The sequence below is a fragment of the Lonchura striata genome, chromosome 24 (assembly GCF_046129695.1).
Source record: "Lonchura striata isolate bLonStr1 chromosome 24, bLonStr1.mat, whole genome shotgun sequence".
Lineage (NCBI taxonomy): Eukaryota > Metazoa > Chordata > Aves > Passeriformes > Estrildidae > Lonchura > Lonchura striata.
Window position 1 is genome coordinate 3,634,423 of NC_134626.1, and position 17,660 is coordinate 3,652,082.

At 47.7% G+C, this 17,660-nt stretch overlaps 1 protein-coding gene across 1 annotated transcript in view; it reads left to right on the forward strand.

Moving 5' to 3' along the window:
• Positions 1-17,660, forward strand: part of PRDM16 (PR/SET domain 16) — a 298,172-nt gene that overhangs the window by 249,760 nt on the left and 30,752 nt on the right. The window contains exons 4-6 of the mRNA XM_021534304.2: positions 2,654-2,788; positions 8,830-8,932; positions 14,303-14,501. Coding sequence (XP_021389979.2) covers positions 2,654-2,788; positions 8,830-8,932; positions 14,303-14,501 — 437 coding nt within the window. The remainder of the gene's footprint in view (positions 1-2,653; positions 2,789-8,829; positions 8,933-14,302; positions 14,502-17,660) is intronic.

Below are 17,660 nucleotides of genomic sequence, written 5' to 3' on the forward strand. Positions count from 1 at the left end.
ACCTCTTTCTCTCTCGTTTTGATCTGTCAGATTTCACACCCCCAGCTTGGGTTTGAATGCCCCACGCAGATAAAACCACAGAGTTTCAGGTGATTTCGAGCTACGGCAGAACCTCCTCCTGTGGCACAGCTGGCGAGCAGGACCCTGCAAAATGAATTTAAGCTGAATTCTGGCCTTTCTCCTGTCGTAGCTGAGACAGAGACAATACAGAACAGCACACTCCATTTTCTGAAAGCTTCAAAACTGTTTTTATTTCAGCAGGCATGCTTTTTATGAATTCTTAAAAAATTCCTAAGTTTACACTTTACTCATTGGTCAGGAGATACAAACCAAGTGCTCATTGGAATAGGCAGTTGCAGGTTTCTCTTATTTATCCTTTTTTCTTTCTTGGTTTCTATGTCAATGACCTTGGTAGAAAATTCTTTCAGGGGTAAGGGTGGATCCTCTTATCAAACTTCTCTCTGGCTCACAGAAGACCCTGTAAAGCCTCTTCCACATTCCCCAAGCTCTCTGCCCAGGGCAGGGGGCTGGAACTAAATAATCCTTAAGGTCCCTTCCATCCTAAGCCCTAAGTGTCCTCTCAAACAATCCTAGAAGATGAAAGAGATACAGCTGTGAAATTAAAGATCTTATTTGTGTGTCCTGGATTTGCCATCTTGTGTTCCCAGGGCCACTGAATGTCACCAGCTGCTGCCACTGGGAGGTTTGTGGGCTGCTGGTTCCTCAAACCACTGCAAATTCTGGCTTCAGACCGCTCAGCATGGATGATTTGTTTCATTTTGTTGTCCAAACAGTTTCTCTGGAAGCTGCTGTCACTTGTGTGTCTCCATTTGAGGGGCTGGATTGGCTGGGCTGCTCAATTTGGGGTCAAAAAAGCCAAGAGAAGCTCTTTCTTTCACTTGCTTTAGGCAGCCTCAGTGTACCTGGAGCTCCTTGAGATAAAACAGAACTTATTGATATTTTAGCTTCAGTAAACTCAGTAGTGGTTCAGCCACATGGACAGGTTTTATTGTTTGGGTTTTGTTTGTTTTTTAATTAAAACTTCCAAACAACACAGAATTGGCTTCCTGTGCCATCAACACCCACCTCAGACCTTTGGTGCTGCCAGCAGATGACCAAGGGTGTCCAGAAAGTTCCAGGGTCTGGTTAGGGATGAGTGAATGACCCTGAGTGCTCCCAGGCAGGGGATGGAGAAACTGAGCACAGCCAGGATTTTCTCACACCAAATCTGTCCCAGTGCAGCATTTCAGTGACTCCCAGTGCCATGCTCTGATTAGGAGGGAAGAAGCCCAGCACTAATGGTGGGATTTTCCCTCATCCCTTTTCAGCCAGGGAGATGGAGAAGGAAGGGTTGGTGGTGGGGATGAGACCAGGAAATGTCTGCTGGGACCAGTGCAGGGGGCTGGGAGCCGTCCTGGTGGTCCTGGCAGGTCCTGGCAGGTCCTGGTCCTCCCAGGAATCCAGAGCTGAACTGGGCCTGTCCCCTGAGGTTTCTCAGCCCAGCCTTAGGCTCAACTTGTTGCTGTCATTGCTGGGATTTCATTTTTTCTCTCCTTTGATTTCCCACCTTTTTTTTTTTTTTTTCCCTGTGTCTTGAAATAGATGGGAAAATATAATCGTGTCCCATGAGAATCTGAGAGAATTAATTGCTAGTAAAAGCATGTTAAGAGCTTTTGATGACTGAAGTGATTTGCACTGACACAGGGGCTGGTTGGGGTGGAGGGAAATGTGAATCTCAGGAAAAAAAGGAGTTTCTGGAGCAGGGAGGCCCACTTAGGAGAGAGCAGAGCTTTGCTATGCTGGGACTCAAAAGGCTTCTCCTTGTTTTCAGGGTGTCCTGTGTCATTTTTAAAATGTGCTTTTGTGAGTGGATTCCAAATTGGATCATCCCAAAGGTTGTTCTGGAATGCTGAGCATCTCATCTGGTTCTCTCACCAAACTCCACTGCCTCAAGAGAGAAAAAGTCTCTTCCTGGCAAACCAGTGACATCCTTCAGACTACAACCCCTTAATTAACTCTTTTTCTTTTCCCACACCTGGACTTTAAATATCTGAGGGGTTTTATTTTGAAGGATTCCTCTTTTTCACAGCAGCCAAATTGTATCTCACCTTCAGCCACAAAGATGTGGCCAGTGAGTTTCTCAGGCTGTACTCAGATAAATGAAAGTAGCGCACTGGGTAAAGTGATTTTTAAAATAGAACCTCACAGCCCTGTGACCTAGTTTGAGAGTTTATTGAACGGTTTGTAATTAAAAATTATCCTGCATGAAAGGATGAAACAGATGATGTGAAGATGGAGCAGTTGAGGACCTTGTCATTAAAATCAGTGCAGTTTGGAGGAGTTCCCTGCTTTGATTACTTGAGCCGTGGTACCTGAGCTGTGTTTTCCAGAATATTTGTACTCCTGAACCTTTTACTCATGAACCACTCTGAGCAGTGTCCTTGGAGGTTCTGCCAGACAGCCCCTTCAGATAATGGCTGAGAGCTGATTTTATTCTTGCCATAAATCTCTTCATCAGTCATATCTACCCCCTACCTCTCTCCTTCCTATTTCTTGTTTGGAGTTTTGCCCTGCAAACCCTTTTCCTCCCTCCGTCCCCTCCGTCGCTGCCATCTGGGCCCAGCTGACCCTTTCCTGTCCCGTTCTCCCGCAGATTCCCGATGCCCTGGGCACTGAGAAGTTCTGTGGGGACGCCGGCCAGGGCGGGGCTGGGAACTGGCTGAAGTACATCCGAGTGTCCTGCTCCTGCGCCGAGCAGAACCTGGCTGTGTGCCACATCAACGAGCAGGTAACCCCCACGGCTGCCAGGCTGCGGGCACCAGCACGGGCAGGGGCTCGGCCGGGGCTGCTGGGCACTGCCAGCGTCCAGAGGGATGCATCAGCCCTGGGATGAGCTGAAACCTCCAGATTTATGGTCCTGTCCTGACTCAGGAGCCTGTCCCCAACTCATGACGCAGACCCTCACTCAGGATCGAGTCCCTGACTCGTGATCCAGTCCCTGATTTGTGATTCAGTCCCTAACTTTTGATCCAGTCCCTGACTCAGGATCCAGCCCCTGACTTAAGATCCAGCCCCTGACTCAAGATCCTGTCCCTGACTCGGGATCCTGTACTTAATTCAGGATCCTGTCCCTGACTCATGATCCAGCCCCTGACACAGGATCCTGTCCCTAATTCAGGATCCAGCCCCTGACTCAGGATTCTGTCCCTAATTCAGGATCCAGACCCTCACTCAAAATCCAGTCCCTGACTAAGGATCCTCTCCCTGACTCTTGATCCAGTCCCTGATTTGTGATCCAATCCCTAACTTTTGATCCAGTCCCTGACTCAGGATCCTGTCCTTAATTCAGGATTTTGTCCCTGACTCAGGATCCTGTCCCTAATTCAGGATCCTGTCCCTGATTTGTGATCCAGTCCCTGACCCATGATCCAGTCCCTGACTCATAATCCTGTCCCTGATTTGTGATTCTTAGGAAGGGCCCTAATTAATGAGGTAATCCTGGGATGGACTTTTCCCTCTCACCGTGCTCCATCTCCATCCCTTGCCATGACTCTGGGAATGGTTCAGCCTCATTCCCAGGCTCTGTCTGCTCCAGAACTCTTTTTCTCAGTGGGAAGGTGAGATGGTGCTGGGCTCTGAGTGAGACAAACCCCAGAGTGTGATTGTTGTGGTTCTGCAGGGCTGACATTTCAGTGATTGTACCAAATTGTTCTGTTTCAGCAGCAAAATTAGACAGCCAGAGCTGCCCCAAGTTCACATGCACAGCAGATTCCTGTATCAACCCAGGCTGGAAGAGGATTCCTCTGGGTTCTTTCCACTTTCCCTTTTTGTTTGTTTGTTTGGGTTGTTGGTTTGGAGTGTTGGGTTTCTTGAGGAGTTGTTTTGTTTGTTTGCTTTTTCCCCCCCTTTCCTTTTATTTTCTCTTTCTTCAACACCCCGTGCCCAGAATAATTTTGATAAAAATCAAGAAAAGGAGTATTCTCGATACCATCAAACCCTACTTATCCTGTTAACTATTTAGTGTCAAACAAAGCTGGTAATTTGGAGAGCTGCCCATGCTGTGGTGGCAAACACAAAATTATCACGTGTGGAAAACTTTTCCATCAACAAACAGAACTGATTTGTGAATGTAAATCTTCTGCTGGAATAGTAAATCTGAGCTTTTTCAGTGCATGACAAATAAAAAGGGCTTTGATGAGCCCAGACCATCAGCAGCATGACTGAAAGATGAAGTTAATTATCATAATGAAATGTTTGATGAAATTAATGTGACTCCAGCAGAATCCAACTTTTCCCTGATCATTAAAGGAGCCTGTCCTATTTTCTGGAAGGAGATGTTTTGAAATACAAGGAGCTACTTTATTCTGAGAACAAACAGGAGAGGAAAAGGAGCTAAAGGGTGAGACCAGGGCACTGTCAGCCCTTGGCAGGGCTGAATGACATTTCTCCTGTAAAACTTGTGACTATCTCTGAATCGATGGACCTTTTAGACCATGGCTGGTGTTTTAGTGCTGGCTTGGATTGCCAGCTGCACGTCTGTTAATAGCTATTTTATTTTATTTTATTTTATTTTATTTTATTTTATTTTATTTTATTTTATTTTATTTTATTTTATTTTATTTTATTTTATTTTCTCTTAGCTTGGCCCATCCGAATTTCTGTTTTTCCAAGTCAGTCCTGAGCTCTGGGCTCACTCCTAGGCTGCCTTTTGGGGTTTTTTCAGACACTTTTCCCTTTAAGTTCACTGTGGTTTGGTCCTGGGAAAAGCTTTTTTTTGTAGAGCAATCAGGGAGGAGCACTGAAGTGCAAATGAAAAAGATAACGAGAAAAAGGGAAATTTTAGATGACTTTTTATTTCTCAGTGGAATCCCCAGAAATGAACTCCCCGGGCTGGGTGGAGCAGGGGTCTCTCAGCACTGTTCTCACCTGTGAACAGGTCCTGTGGCAGCCTGGTGCTGCCCGGGCTTTTCACCTGAGGTTGTGGAGCTCAGGAGCATGGGGAGATGTTTTGGAGCTCAGGAACACAGGAGATGTTTTGGAGCTCAGGAGCACGGGGAGATGTTTTGGAGTTCAGGAACACAGGAGATGTTTTGGAGCTCAGGAACACAGGAGATGTTTTGGAGCTCAGGAGCACGGGGAGATGTTTTGGAGTTCAGGAACACAGGAGATGTTTTGGAGCACACGCCCAGGTTGATGCCCAGATCCTGCCCACAGCAGCAATCCCGTTTTTGGGCTCTCAGCTGGATGAGGACAGATGTGCCTGCACTGGGAGAGCGGTTTGGAATTACAGCAAGGATTCTGGCAGCGCAGGGATGGCTGCCTGGCCAGCTGGGGAGATTTTGTCAGCAGTGAGATTTCATTTCCCATCCCAAATCTTTGTGTTTGTGACCATCCCTGCTTTGAAACTCCCGCCGAGAGGTGGCCGGGCAGTGCGGGGTGCCGGGGCTCGGGTGAGTTCAGAGCTCCGGCACCGCTGAGTTCGCAGCGGGGCCGCGGGGAGGCTGAGCCCGGCAGGGAGGGACGGAGGCAGGGCCAGCAAGCGGCCGGTGAGGACCGGGATGCTCCGGAGCTCCCGGTTAGGGCTGTACCGAGTGCTCGGCAAGGGATGTACGGAGCTCCCGGTTAGGGTTGTACCGAGTGCTCGGCAAGAGATGTACGGAGCTCCCGGTTAGGGCTGTACCGAGTGCTCGGCAAGGGATGTACGGAGCTCCCGGTTAGGGTTGTACCGAGTGCTCGGTAAGCGATGTATCCCCGGTACGGGCTGTGTCAAAGCACTCGGTCAGGGCTGTACCGGAGTTTCTGGTTAGGGCTGTACCGGGTGTGTATCCTTGGTAAGAGCTGTGTTCACAGCACTCGGTACCGGAGCTCGCGGTAAAGGCTGTACCGGGTGCTCGGTGAGGGCTGTACCCCCGGTTAGGGCTGTACCGGAGCTCCCGGTTAGGGCTGTGCAGGGTGTTCAGTTAGGGCTGTACCGGCTGCTCGGTAAAGGCTCTGTCAGAGCACTCGGTTAGGGCTCTGCGGGATGCTCAGTGAGGGCTGTACCCCCGGTAAGGGCTGTGTCACAGCACTCGCTACCGGAGCTGTCGATAAGGGCTGCAGCTCCCCGTTCATGGGGGCGGCTGTGGCTCCTCTGCCCGGCCTTGGAGCTGCTGCACAGACACGGCCCGGCTGCCCTTCTTCCCTTCCCTCCCCTCCCGTTCCCTCCCCTTCCCTGCCCTCCCCCGGATCGGCCCGGCCGCCGGCACCGGAGGAGCGCAGCGGCCGCGGGACAGGAGCGAGCAGGTCAGGGGAACCCGGCCCGGCCCGGCCCGGCCCGGCCCGCTCCGTTCGCTTTGCCCGGGACCGGCTCCGAGGCACCGGCGGGGTCCCCGCGGCGGCGGCGGCGCCGGTGGCGGGCGGCGTCTGCCACCTGCTGGGGCGGGCAGCGGCCGCGCTCCGGGCCCGACCCCGACACCATCCCCGTCCTGATCCCAGCCCCGATCCCAGCCCCGATCCTGATCCCAGCCCCGATCCCGATCCCAGTCCCGATCCCGATCCCGATCCCAGTCCCGATCCCAATCCTGATCCCGATCCCAATCCCGATCCCCATCCCGCTCCCTGTCCCGGCAGCTGCGGGACCGCGCTCCACCGGCAACTTTTCCTCGGTGTGTCCCGGGGACAGCCCCGGTACGGCTGCTGGGAGCCCTCGCCCCTCGCCAACGGAGCGGGATCGGGATCGGGATCGGGATCGGGATCGGGATCGGGATCGGGATCGGGATCGGGATCGGGAGCCGCCGGGCAGCGGCGGGGGCGACAGAGCGAGTTAATTATCCGAGGGATGGGAATCGTAATTATCCCGCAGGATGGGGATCGGCTCTGCTCGTGGAGCTGCGGGCGCTCCTGTGTAGCCAGTGCGGGGTCCGGGGACCGGGGACCAGTGCGGGGTCCGGGGCGGATCCTCGGTGGAACTCGGGGTGATGGGTCGGGAGCTTCCTGACCTCAGTGTGGAGGGAAAGTTCTGAGCGGCAACCGCACCCCACGCGTGGTGGCTCTGGGAGCGGTGTCCCCTTGTCCCTGCAGCTCTGGGGGTGATGTCCCCTTGTCCCTGCAGGTCTGGGAGCGGTGTCCCGTGTCCCTGCAGCTCTGGGGGTGATGTCCCCTGTCCCTGCAGCTCTGGGAGAGGTGTCCCCTGTCCCTGCAGCTTTAGGATCAGTCCCTGCAGCCTCCCTGCACCTCCCCTGTCCCTGCAGCCGCCCGTCCCTGCAGTCGCATCCCCGTCCCTGCGATCCCATCTCCCCGCAGCCGGGGTTGGACAATTTTGGGAGCATCCCGGGCAGCCGCTGCTCCCGCCGGGCCAGGGCCACGCATCTGCCAAAGCCTCATGTTCCGTGCCAGGGAGGGAGGGAAAGGGACTCTGGGGACAGAAATGCACGGTGCTGACACAATTAATGCAAGCCAGGCAGGAATTTAGGAGCTGTGTGTGTTCTTTCCCCATAAGCGCAGACTGGCAGAGGCAGAGTGGCAGCAAAATTCAGGAATTGTTCTGGGTGAAATGCAGTTTTTAGCCTAAAAAAGAGTTGCTTGAATTGATGTTCAACGCAGTGCTAAGAAAACCTGGAAGTTGTTAACAGTTACCAGGTGAATTCTCAGGGTGTTGTGTTAGGATGGGTCCAGAATACCCCCAAAAATTTGGAAAACATCTGGAGGACACTGAATCTCCTCAGGACAAAAGACACAGAGCTGCCGGAGCAGCTGGGGAATGAGGCTCAGGTGTGACCCAGCTGTCACTGGACCCCCTGCCCTGGTGTCTGTGGGACAGTGGAGATGAGGTGTGTGGCTCTGCCCCTCTCTGAGCCCTCTTTCTGTTTTGGGATTTTCTCCTGGACAGTGACAAAGGTCCAGGAGGTGAACAGAGCTGTGCTCAGGACATTGTGTAAAGTCCAGGATCCGTGCTCAGCCAGGAGCTCAAAACGTGGGCAAACTGCTCACCTGGAGTGGTTCATGTCTGTGTTTAGGGGTCATGTCTAGGCTGGTTTTTATTTCATTTCATTTCATTTCATTTCATTTCATTTCATTTCATTTCATTTCATTTCATTTCATTGATTTCATTTCATTTTTTTCTCTTAGCTTGGTCCATCCCAAGTTCTGTTTTTCCAAGTCAGTCCTGAGCTCTGGGCTCACTCCTAGGCTGCATTTTAGGGTTTTTTCAGACACTTTCCCCCTTAAGTTCACTGTGGTTTGGTCCTGGGAAAAGCTTTTTTTGTAGAGCAAGCAGGGAGGAGCACTGAAGTGCAAATGAAAAAAATAATGAGAAAAAGGAAAATTTTAGACGATTTTTTATTTCGCAGTGGAATCCCCAGAAATGAACTCAGCCAGGAGCTCAGAATGTGGACAAACTGCTGACCTGGAGTGGTTCATGCCTGTGTTTAGGGGTCAGGTCTGGGCTGGTGGGGAGAACAATCAACAAAATAATTCTGTGGAGATGTGATCATTCAGCTCTAACCATGGGGCCAATTCTGCCTCAGAGAGCAGAGCCTTAAACGTGACAATTCCATCAGCTTCATCTTCCCTTCCCTGTGACAAACACACTGAGCTCATAGGAGGACAGGGAAATAAAGGAAGATTTATTGTAATTTGAAGGAGAAAGGCTGTTGCTCAAAATATTTTTTTACTGTCCGAACCCTCTGAAACTCTGAGTCAAATAAAGGCAGGAAAACGAGCTCTGAGCAGCAATTATCCCAAATCAAGGGACAGCCTCCCCTATTTGCCAAAGTAATTTGAATTCTTGGTTCAAATATAAACCACAAGCATTTGCATATTTACCCTGTCTGTTCTGTTTGTGATTCCCAGGTCTATTATAAAGTTATTAAAGAGATTGAGCCGGGGGAAGAGCTCCTGGTGTGTCTGAAGGAAGGAGGTTATTCCCTCGGGAACATGGCACCCAGCATGGAAGGTAAGGCCACCCCAGGAGCTTCTGCTTCTCTCTCCTCAACCCGAGCCAGGACCTGCCCCTTCTGCCACCGTCTGGATTTTGTGCTCCTTTTCACTCTTTTCCTGGTGAGAGAGGCTCAGTCCACAATTCTGAGCTTTTATCAGCCTCAAGCAGCTCCATTTCCTTCTCTTTGTGGGTTTGGGTATGAGCAGAGGTGCCTTTTCCATCCTCAGGGCCACCAGGTGTACTAAAAATGGCCAAACCACCCCAAGGCTTGGTAAACACCAGCCTGCAGAGGTTCAGGGAATCTGGAAAAGAAGGGTGCTGGCAGGGGGTGGAAGAGTCATCACTAAAATGATTATTGCTGGGATAAAAACCTCATCTTCCTCTGCAGCAGTGTGAGCAGGTAGCAGGACACACACATGGAGTGTTCTGGAAATCCAAGAGTGCTCCCAGCACTGATTCTCCTCTCTTAGATTGCTTTTTTCCCACATTCATCCAAGGCTCTGACACTACAGATGCTGTGCAAGGAGGTGACCTCTGAGGAAAACTGGGAAGGATGTGCCCAACATCATTATTCCATGATTTATTTCTATAAATACTCTATAAATAATTTCTATAAGTACTTGTCAATTCTCTTTTACCAGGTGTTTTTAAACTAGTGGTTGGAAATAATGCTCTATAAAATTAATTTATGAAATTGCAGTTCTCTCTGGATATCTCACAATACATTTATTTTCTTTTACCTGCACATAAGTATTATTTCTCATGCAAATTTGCAGTAAAATCCTGCAAAATCAGTTTCCAATATTTCTGGAAAATGGGATAGTTTGAGGATTTGTGCTGCTGGAAGTTCGTTTGCTGAAGGGCTGGGGGGTGAAGTGTGGTATTTCCTGCCTCACTCATATCAAGTTTGGGACTATTTTCTCTCTGTTCTCCCCCCAAAAAAAGTTAATGATTTTCTCAAGACCAACACACAGAGATGAATAATTTCTGCACTTCTTTTTTTGTTTTTTTTTTTATGTCAAGGAGAAATCTGAATGAAAACTCACCACTGTTCTGCATTTCAGTTCCTAACAGTTTTTTATGTGAACAAGCAAAAAGTGCTCCTTGTTTTCCACCTCTGTCATTATGAAACATTTATCTGGATCTTCCTGGTAACGTCTAGTGCTTTTGCTGCATAATTGCTGTCAAATTATGCCAGGCCAACATTAAATATTTGACTCCTTAATACTTTTTAACTTTCAGCAGGGCTATCTTCCTGCTGCCTCGCACCCCCAGCTCACTTTGGAATTAACAGGAGAGAAAATGCAAAATCGTTCCACACAAAGATAATTATCATAAAAATCTTTCCTCCCAACCCCAGCCAAACACAGCAGACCCCTTATCACTGCAGGAATTTTGAGTAGGGCACTTGAACTCCTTTGAGATTCGAGTCTGGTAGATTAGCATGTAGATGCCACATAATTGTGTTCCCCTTGGTTTCTCTGAAAGCTATTAGGCACTGATTTATTTTTCTGTTACATTCCTGCTTTGTCCTGAGTGTTGCTGATGGAACTTCAGATAGGCACATATAACCATAGATTTGACAAACACGGCGCAGAGAGCAGGCAGCAATTTCGGTGTGACTGGGGTTGTTCTTTTCTTTGCAGCCCCTTCTCCCTGTCACACAGTCACCTTTGTGAAGGGCAGCATTTTCTTTTGAGATGCTTAAAAAAAAAAAAAAAAAAAAAAGAGGAAAACTTTAATGAGAACTTGCTTTGAAGGGTGACCTTTTTTATTTTTGGTATTTGCAGAAAGGGAAAAAAGAACAGTTGAATGAACCTGGAGCCTACCAAGTGGGTGTGTGATAGAGACACAAAATCAGCAGCAGGTCTCAGCTCAGCCCCGAGCCTCCGTGCTGGTTTAGGTTTCGGTTTGGCAGGAGATGCTCTGGTCCTAAGCCAGGTCCTTCTCCTGCAGGGTGATTGTTGGGGAGTCTGGGATCTGCTGGGGCCTGGAGCTGGGAATGCCAGAGGAATGGGGTTGGATATGGATCAGTTATCAGGGAATGATTTGGGCTGGAAGGATGATCTTATCCCAGCCCCTGCCATGGCCAGGGACACCTTCCAGCATCCCAGGCTGCTCCATCCCCCTCCAACCTGGCCTTGAGCACTTCCAGGGATGCAGGGGCAGCCACAGCTGCTCTCCCAGGGCTTCCCCACCCTCAGCTGCTCTCCCACCTGATCTGGTTTTCCTCTCTTCAGCCTGTCTGAGCATCCAAACAGGATTTACAGCCAGTGGCAACATGAATAACACGTGGCTACAAGGCTTTTCATCATATTTTTGTCAGCTCTCTAAGCCTCCTTTCAATACGAATTTCTTTTTCCAAACCCAGATGCTCTCAAGCACAGGAATTGCTTTTCCTCTCCTCCATCTTTCCACCTGCTGTGTTTGATGTCCCCTTGGATCGTGTGTGATTTGGGTGAGATATGGCCAAGGACCGGGAGAATTAGAAGCTGAATCTCTTTTCCAAAATATTCTTGAGATAATTCAGATATTTCACCTCCTTCCCTGCTCTGTGAGCTCCCAGAAAGGACAAAAATATGTCCTTGTCATTGGGAAGAGCAGGCAGGGCAGTGCCAGGGTGTGCTGTGGGAGGGGAGGCACTTGCCCAGCTTTAGCCAGGGATGGAGGAAATGACTCTCCATGGCTGCTTTTCCAAACCCAGAGAGGATTTCTGCTTCCTACAGCAGAGTTTGGGTGAAATAAGCTGCAATTAATCATGTAACTCTCAAACTGGAGCAGGAAGAATTCCACCTGGATTGGTAGAAGGAATTTTGTTGTGTTTTCTCTGAAGTCAAAAGAAGGAAAAGAAAAAAAAAAAAAAAACCTGTTTCCTCCATTCCAAGTGTTTTCAGGTCTGGGGATTTGCCAGGTGGAGCTTGAGGGACACTGGGAGTTTGGTAGGAGCTTGTTAAGAGGTGAAGGGACCTGGGGCTTCCCAGCCTGGAGGATTTCAGTCACTCCTCCAAAAATTCCTGCCTGGTTAAGCCACTGCTGCATTTACAAGAGAGCAAAGAGGGGAAATGTTGGCTCTGAGGTGGAGAAACACTTCACCAGAGAAGTTCCACGTCTCTGGAGTTTGATGCTACAATTTTTTCTTCTTCTTTTTTCTTCTTTTCACTCCTGAAAAGTAGTTTGGAGTATTTGAATGGTAGGTGATGCAGAGTCTCTCCATACTGTTATTGGTGTCCTGATTTCCAGGTTTCCCTCCCCAGGGACATGACACACATGAAATACACATTGGTCCTGTTCTACAAAATGCAGTAAAGAGAATTTCTCTGCGGAGCAGAGCAGAGCCTGACCCGCCTCATGGTGAAGCTGCTAAAAATTTGAGAGTGTAAACTCTCAAAATGAGCTGAAATGAGAGCAATTGGGCATTTTCTTCCCTCAGCTTTTCTTTTCTAGTCAAAATCCCTTTGTTAACTGGCTGGACTTTATTTCTTTTTGCACCCCTCTGTTGTGCAGCCCTGTGGGTGCTGTGGGATCATCCTTGTGGGTGTGGGTGGCTCTGGGAGCTGTGGGCAGGCTGCTGGGATGCTAAAACCTCTGCCAGACCCCCAAAATTAGTTTTATAGGAGTTCTCTTTAGTTCTATAGGAGTAAAATTTTGTGTCAAGTTCTATCATTCAGGAAAAAAATCAATGAGTAGCGAGAGATGTTTCTCCACATCACCCTATGTGCAAACCCCAATCTTTTTGGTGTAATGACACTCCTGAAATTCCACCTACATTTAGTTCTGTTTCTCTCCAGTTACCACAGGGGATATTTATTATTTGTCTGTCATTCCATCAAATACTGAGGGTGGCTCAGCCACCTGGCTCAGCCAGGCTGTGCTGGCTGAGCTTTGGTGATACTTTCTTTTTCAGCTGGGTTTGATTTTCCCCGTGTCGATACTTTCCGTGTAGGTGTGCAGAGGGTGCAGAGGGTGCAGAGGGTGCAGAGGGTGCAGAGGGTTTCCTCTGCCCACATCGCTGCTGCTGCAGCCTCTGGCACCTTGCCTTGCTCAGTTTTAAACTCAGGTTTAAGCAGAGAAAAGGGAGATTGGAGTTGAGCGCCCAGGTGGGAGCACAGAGGTCTCTGGGTGTGCTAGTGCCCATCACACTCATAACAAAATTAACCCTGATTTATATAAAATACCATTCCAGGCCTTAAAGCTCAGCCTAAGTCTTTGCAGTTGTGCAAAATTTGGTGCAAAAAAGTTCAAGGGGGAACTTTGAAGCACGGGGGTTGAAGATTTTGCCCCGAGAACGTGAGCATGGCCACATCCCACCCCAGCAGCCCCTCTGTGCAGGCAGGGAGTGGATCAGCTCCAGCACAGCATCTCCTTTGGCTGCAGCTCTCCGAATATTCCCACTCCTCCCTGGGAGATAATGCACTCACCACAGGCTGTTCCTTCTGGGAGTGCAGTTATCAGGGAAAGAGAAGCAGGCAGAGCAGCAGAGCGTGGAGGAAGGGGGTAGGGGAGGACAGGGAAACGCGGCTCCAGTGACTCACAGGGGGCTGGAAAGCTTCTGTTCCAGGGTGGAGAAACCCAGAGCTATCCCGACTCCCTCCCAGAGCTTGTTCTCCTGGAAAATTTACAGCTCTGAGCTGATTGTTTGGCTTGGCACCACGGTCAGGATGCTGCCTTGTAAACTTAATAATAGCTGCCCTCTTTTTAATTTGTTTGACCTTGACTACAGTAATTTATTATGTGCATTAGTACTTTAGAAAAAAAAATAAAGAAAGAAAAAAAAAAAAAAAGCAAAGAGCACAGCAACAAAGCCTTTGGCTCCCTGCTCTTCCTTCCATGGTGCTCTGGGCTGGGACTCCTCGGGCTGATGGAGCCTGAGCTCCTGCAGTGGAAAATTGAAAGGAGAACACTAGACAGACAATTCCTTAGAAAGAAACTTCTCCAGGTTGGTGCTGTGGCAGTTTGCTTTCCTCACTATCTGTGTTTATGAGTCTGGCTTGTTCCTTTTTCCCTGGCAGCCCCGTCTGAGGAAAACTCATCCATAATTTCAAACCCCCTCCTTGCAGACAAGTGCAGCACCCCAGAATGAGCCCAGAATTTTGTGTATCTCCCAATCCCTGTAGGTCTCTCCATTTCAGCAGTGGCCAAGACACAAAGAAAACAAGATCTCCTCTGGTTGTGTGATCTGATTTTTTTTTTCCCTCTTAATGCTTAAAGTGAAAGCAGCTGCTGGCACAGCCTCCCTTGGGTTCTCTCCCCTCTCACTTGCAAATTCTCTCTTTGTTTGTTTGTTTGCTGGGCTCGGGGAGCTTTGCCTCCTCTCTGGGTGCCACAGCCCGCGCTGGTTGTGTTTCCTGGGGCAGGGCTGACCATGGGCTGCTGTGTGTGTTGCAGAGGAGCCCTCGTTCCGCTGCGAGGACTGCGATGAGCTCTTCCAGTCCAAGCTGGACCTGCGGCGCCACAAGAAGTACGGCTGCGGTGCCGTGGGGGCCCTGTACGACAGCCTCAGCGACGACATCAAGCAGGAAGGGCTCGGAGATGGACAGGTCTACGAGTGCAAGGACTGTGAGAGGATGTTCCCCAATAAATACAGGTACCCACTGAGAGCCAGACCCTCCTCTGGCCTCCCCGCTCCGTCCTGGACAAAGGGGGGTGATGGGCGGCTGGGGAGGACTGAAGGGATCAGCCTTTCCTTTTTCCATAAGAAACCTTCCCTTCCTCCATAGAAACCTTTCCTTCCTCCATAGAAACCTTTCCTTCCTCCATAGAAACCTTTCCTTCCTCCATAGAAACCTTCCCTTCCTCCATAAGAAACCTTTCCTTCCTCCATAGAAACCTTTCCTTCCTCCATAGAAACCTTTCCTTCCTCCATAAGAAACCTTTCCTTCCTCCATAGAAACCTTCCCTTCCTCCATAAGAAACCTTTCCTTCCTCCATAGAAACCTTTCCTTCCTCCATAGGAACCTTTCCTTCCTCCATAGAAACCTTCCATTCCTCTATAGAAACCTTTCCTTCCTCCATGGAAACCTTTCCTTCCTCCATGGAAACCTTTCCTTCCTCCATGGAAACATTTCCTTTTTCCATAGAAACCTTTCCTTCCTCCATGGAAACCTTCCCTTCCTCCATAAGAAACCTTTCCTTCCTCCATGAAAACCTTTCCTTTTTCCATAAGAAATCTTTCCTTCCTCCGTGGAAACCTTTCCTTCCTCCATGGAAACCTTCCCTTCCTCCATAAGAAACCTTTCCTTCCTCCACAGGCTGTAGGAATGTTCCTTTTGGGATAAACCTTTTCTTTCTCATAGACATCATTCCTTTCTTCATAGCCTTTAGGAATGTTCCTTTTAGGATAAAACTTTGCTTTCTCCATAGCATTTCAGACTGTTCTTTTTGTGATAAACCTTCTCTTTCCCCATAGACACTTTTCCTTTCTCCGTAGACACCTCTCCTTCCTCCACAGGCTTTAGCAATGTACTTTTTGGATAAGCTTTAGGAATGTTCTTTTGGGATCAACCTTTCTTTCCTCCATAGAAACCTTTCCTTCCTCCATAATCTTTAGGAATGTTCCTTTTGGGATAAATTTTTCCTTTCTCCATGACATTTCAGGATGTTCTTTTTGGGATAAACCTTTTATTTCCCCATAGACATCTTTTCTTTCTCCATAGGCTTTAGGAATGTTCCTTTGGGGATAAACTGGTGATTTCCCCATAGACACCTTTCCTTTCTCCATAGCATTTCAGAATGCTCTTTTTGAGATAAACCTTTCCTTTCTCCACAGAAACCTTTCCTTTCTCCATAGCACTTGAGAATGCTCCTTTTGGGATCAACCTTTCCTTCCTCCATAAGATTTAGGAATGTTCCTTTTGGGATCAACCTTTCCTTTCTCCCTAGTTACCTTTCCTTTCCCTACAAGGTTCAGGAATGTTCACTTTGGGACCCTCTGTAGCCCTTGGGCAGTGTTTTATTCCACCCTGATTTTGTATTTCACCTTGCTTTCCACTGCCTGTTGATAGAAGCACCCAAGGGTTGTTGGTGGGAAGTTTAAGGGGTTCTTTTCTGAGAAATTTGAGTGGGATCTTTCCACCATCTGCTCTCTGCTCTGGTTCTGAAGGAAAAAAAACACCAATATTAGTTCAGCCAACATGTGTATGTAGGCTTCTTTTAAATTTAATTCTTTGTCATTTGAGATCAGTGGATTTAAAGAGGTGTCAGTGCCCTAAGAACTCGTAATATGGCCACAAGCTCCTATTTGATCTGGCAGGAGCAATTAAAAGTTCTATTCAAATCTAATTTTTAATTGTCTTTGTGTCTACCAAATGTTCTTGTGACAGCAATGTGAAAAGGAAAAAAAACAAAAAGAAGACTGGAAGCTGGATAACTCCTGCTCGTTTTTCAATTTGCAACAATTATTCAGTTATTATTATGATTATACGGCAACTCTAAACAAGAATTAAGCTTCTTTTTAAAAGAGAAAATATTTCAACTCAGGTTTTACCTGAAAATCTGATTATTTTTTAAAGCAGAATGTGGTAGTAATGAAATGCAGCTTTAACACAGCAATCTTTGAGCTCTCTAATTCATTGGCAAAGTGAGACTCAAATAGTTAAATATTAGGAGCCAGCTTTAAAAGTTGAGGAGTTTTTTTAATCAGGTTAAGATTGTGTTTATTTGCATCCTAAGCCTTGATAAAAGCCTATATAAAATTCTATAAAAGCAGAGTTTTCTGTGTTTACCGGAGGCTGAAGTTCTCACATACTCATTTCTTTTGCCTTCTTGGGTGGACAAACCCCGTGCACCACAAGATTTGTTATAAAACTGTGAGAACTGGCAATCCCCAGTCAGGCTCTGAGCAGAGCAAAAACCTCGAGGTTAAAACCCCTGTTTCACTTCAGTTTAACATTTTAAAACCTGCATTTGTCACTTTGAACTTAATTACATTGATACTGTCAGCTCTTTGATCTGGGTGAGGAAGTGAGAGGAAAAAAAATCTATTTTAAAAAATGCAGAGAAAGGTGAAGACTACATAGAATTCCTTGTATCTGCATGGAAAAGAGCTTGGGAATTGTAGAATCTGGGATGGATCCTGGGATTCCTGTGTGGGATCCTCTTAGGTCATTATCTTTAATCCTCACCTCATGTTTCTACATTGGAACTCTCATTAGAAATAAGAGGCTGCAATTTTCTTTTTTTTTTTTTTTTTTTTTTTTTTTTTTTTTTTTTACCTGACAAGGAGAACTTCTTTTAAATGTTTCTAATATTAAGGATTTTAGTAAAAATTCCAACTCTTTTATCCATTGGTGTCAGGAGCTCTCTCCTCTTTAGCTTTCAGCGCTCTCTAATTTTTTATGTTAATTAGGAAATAACCTTTTGAAATGTGTGGTATATCCTATTTTTGTGTACTCCTGGCTCCCTAGGGGTCTGAACTGGCACTGTGACCTTGGGGTTTTTGCCTTTTAGACCCAATATTTTGAGATAAGTTACATAAAGTTGATTTTTTTGTTGTTGTTTTTGACAAGGGAAAAGAAAGTCAGCATCATCCCTGTTTAGTTTTTGAGATGCTGGTGGATTAGTGTGGTGGGGAGGAAATGTCCACATCAGCCTCTCCCCCATCAATCTGCCAAGTTTAAAGTCACTAAAACACAAAACAAACCCGCTCAGAGTGCCTGGATGGTCTTCGAATTTTTCAAAGTTAACACAGATGAAATCAAGGATGTCACTGGGGACCTGAAATTGAGCATTTAGCAGCTGACTAAAT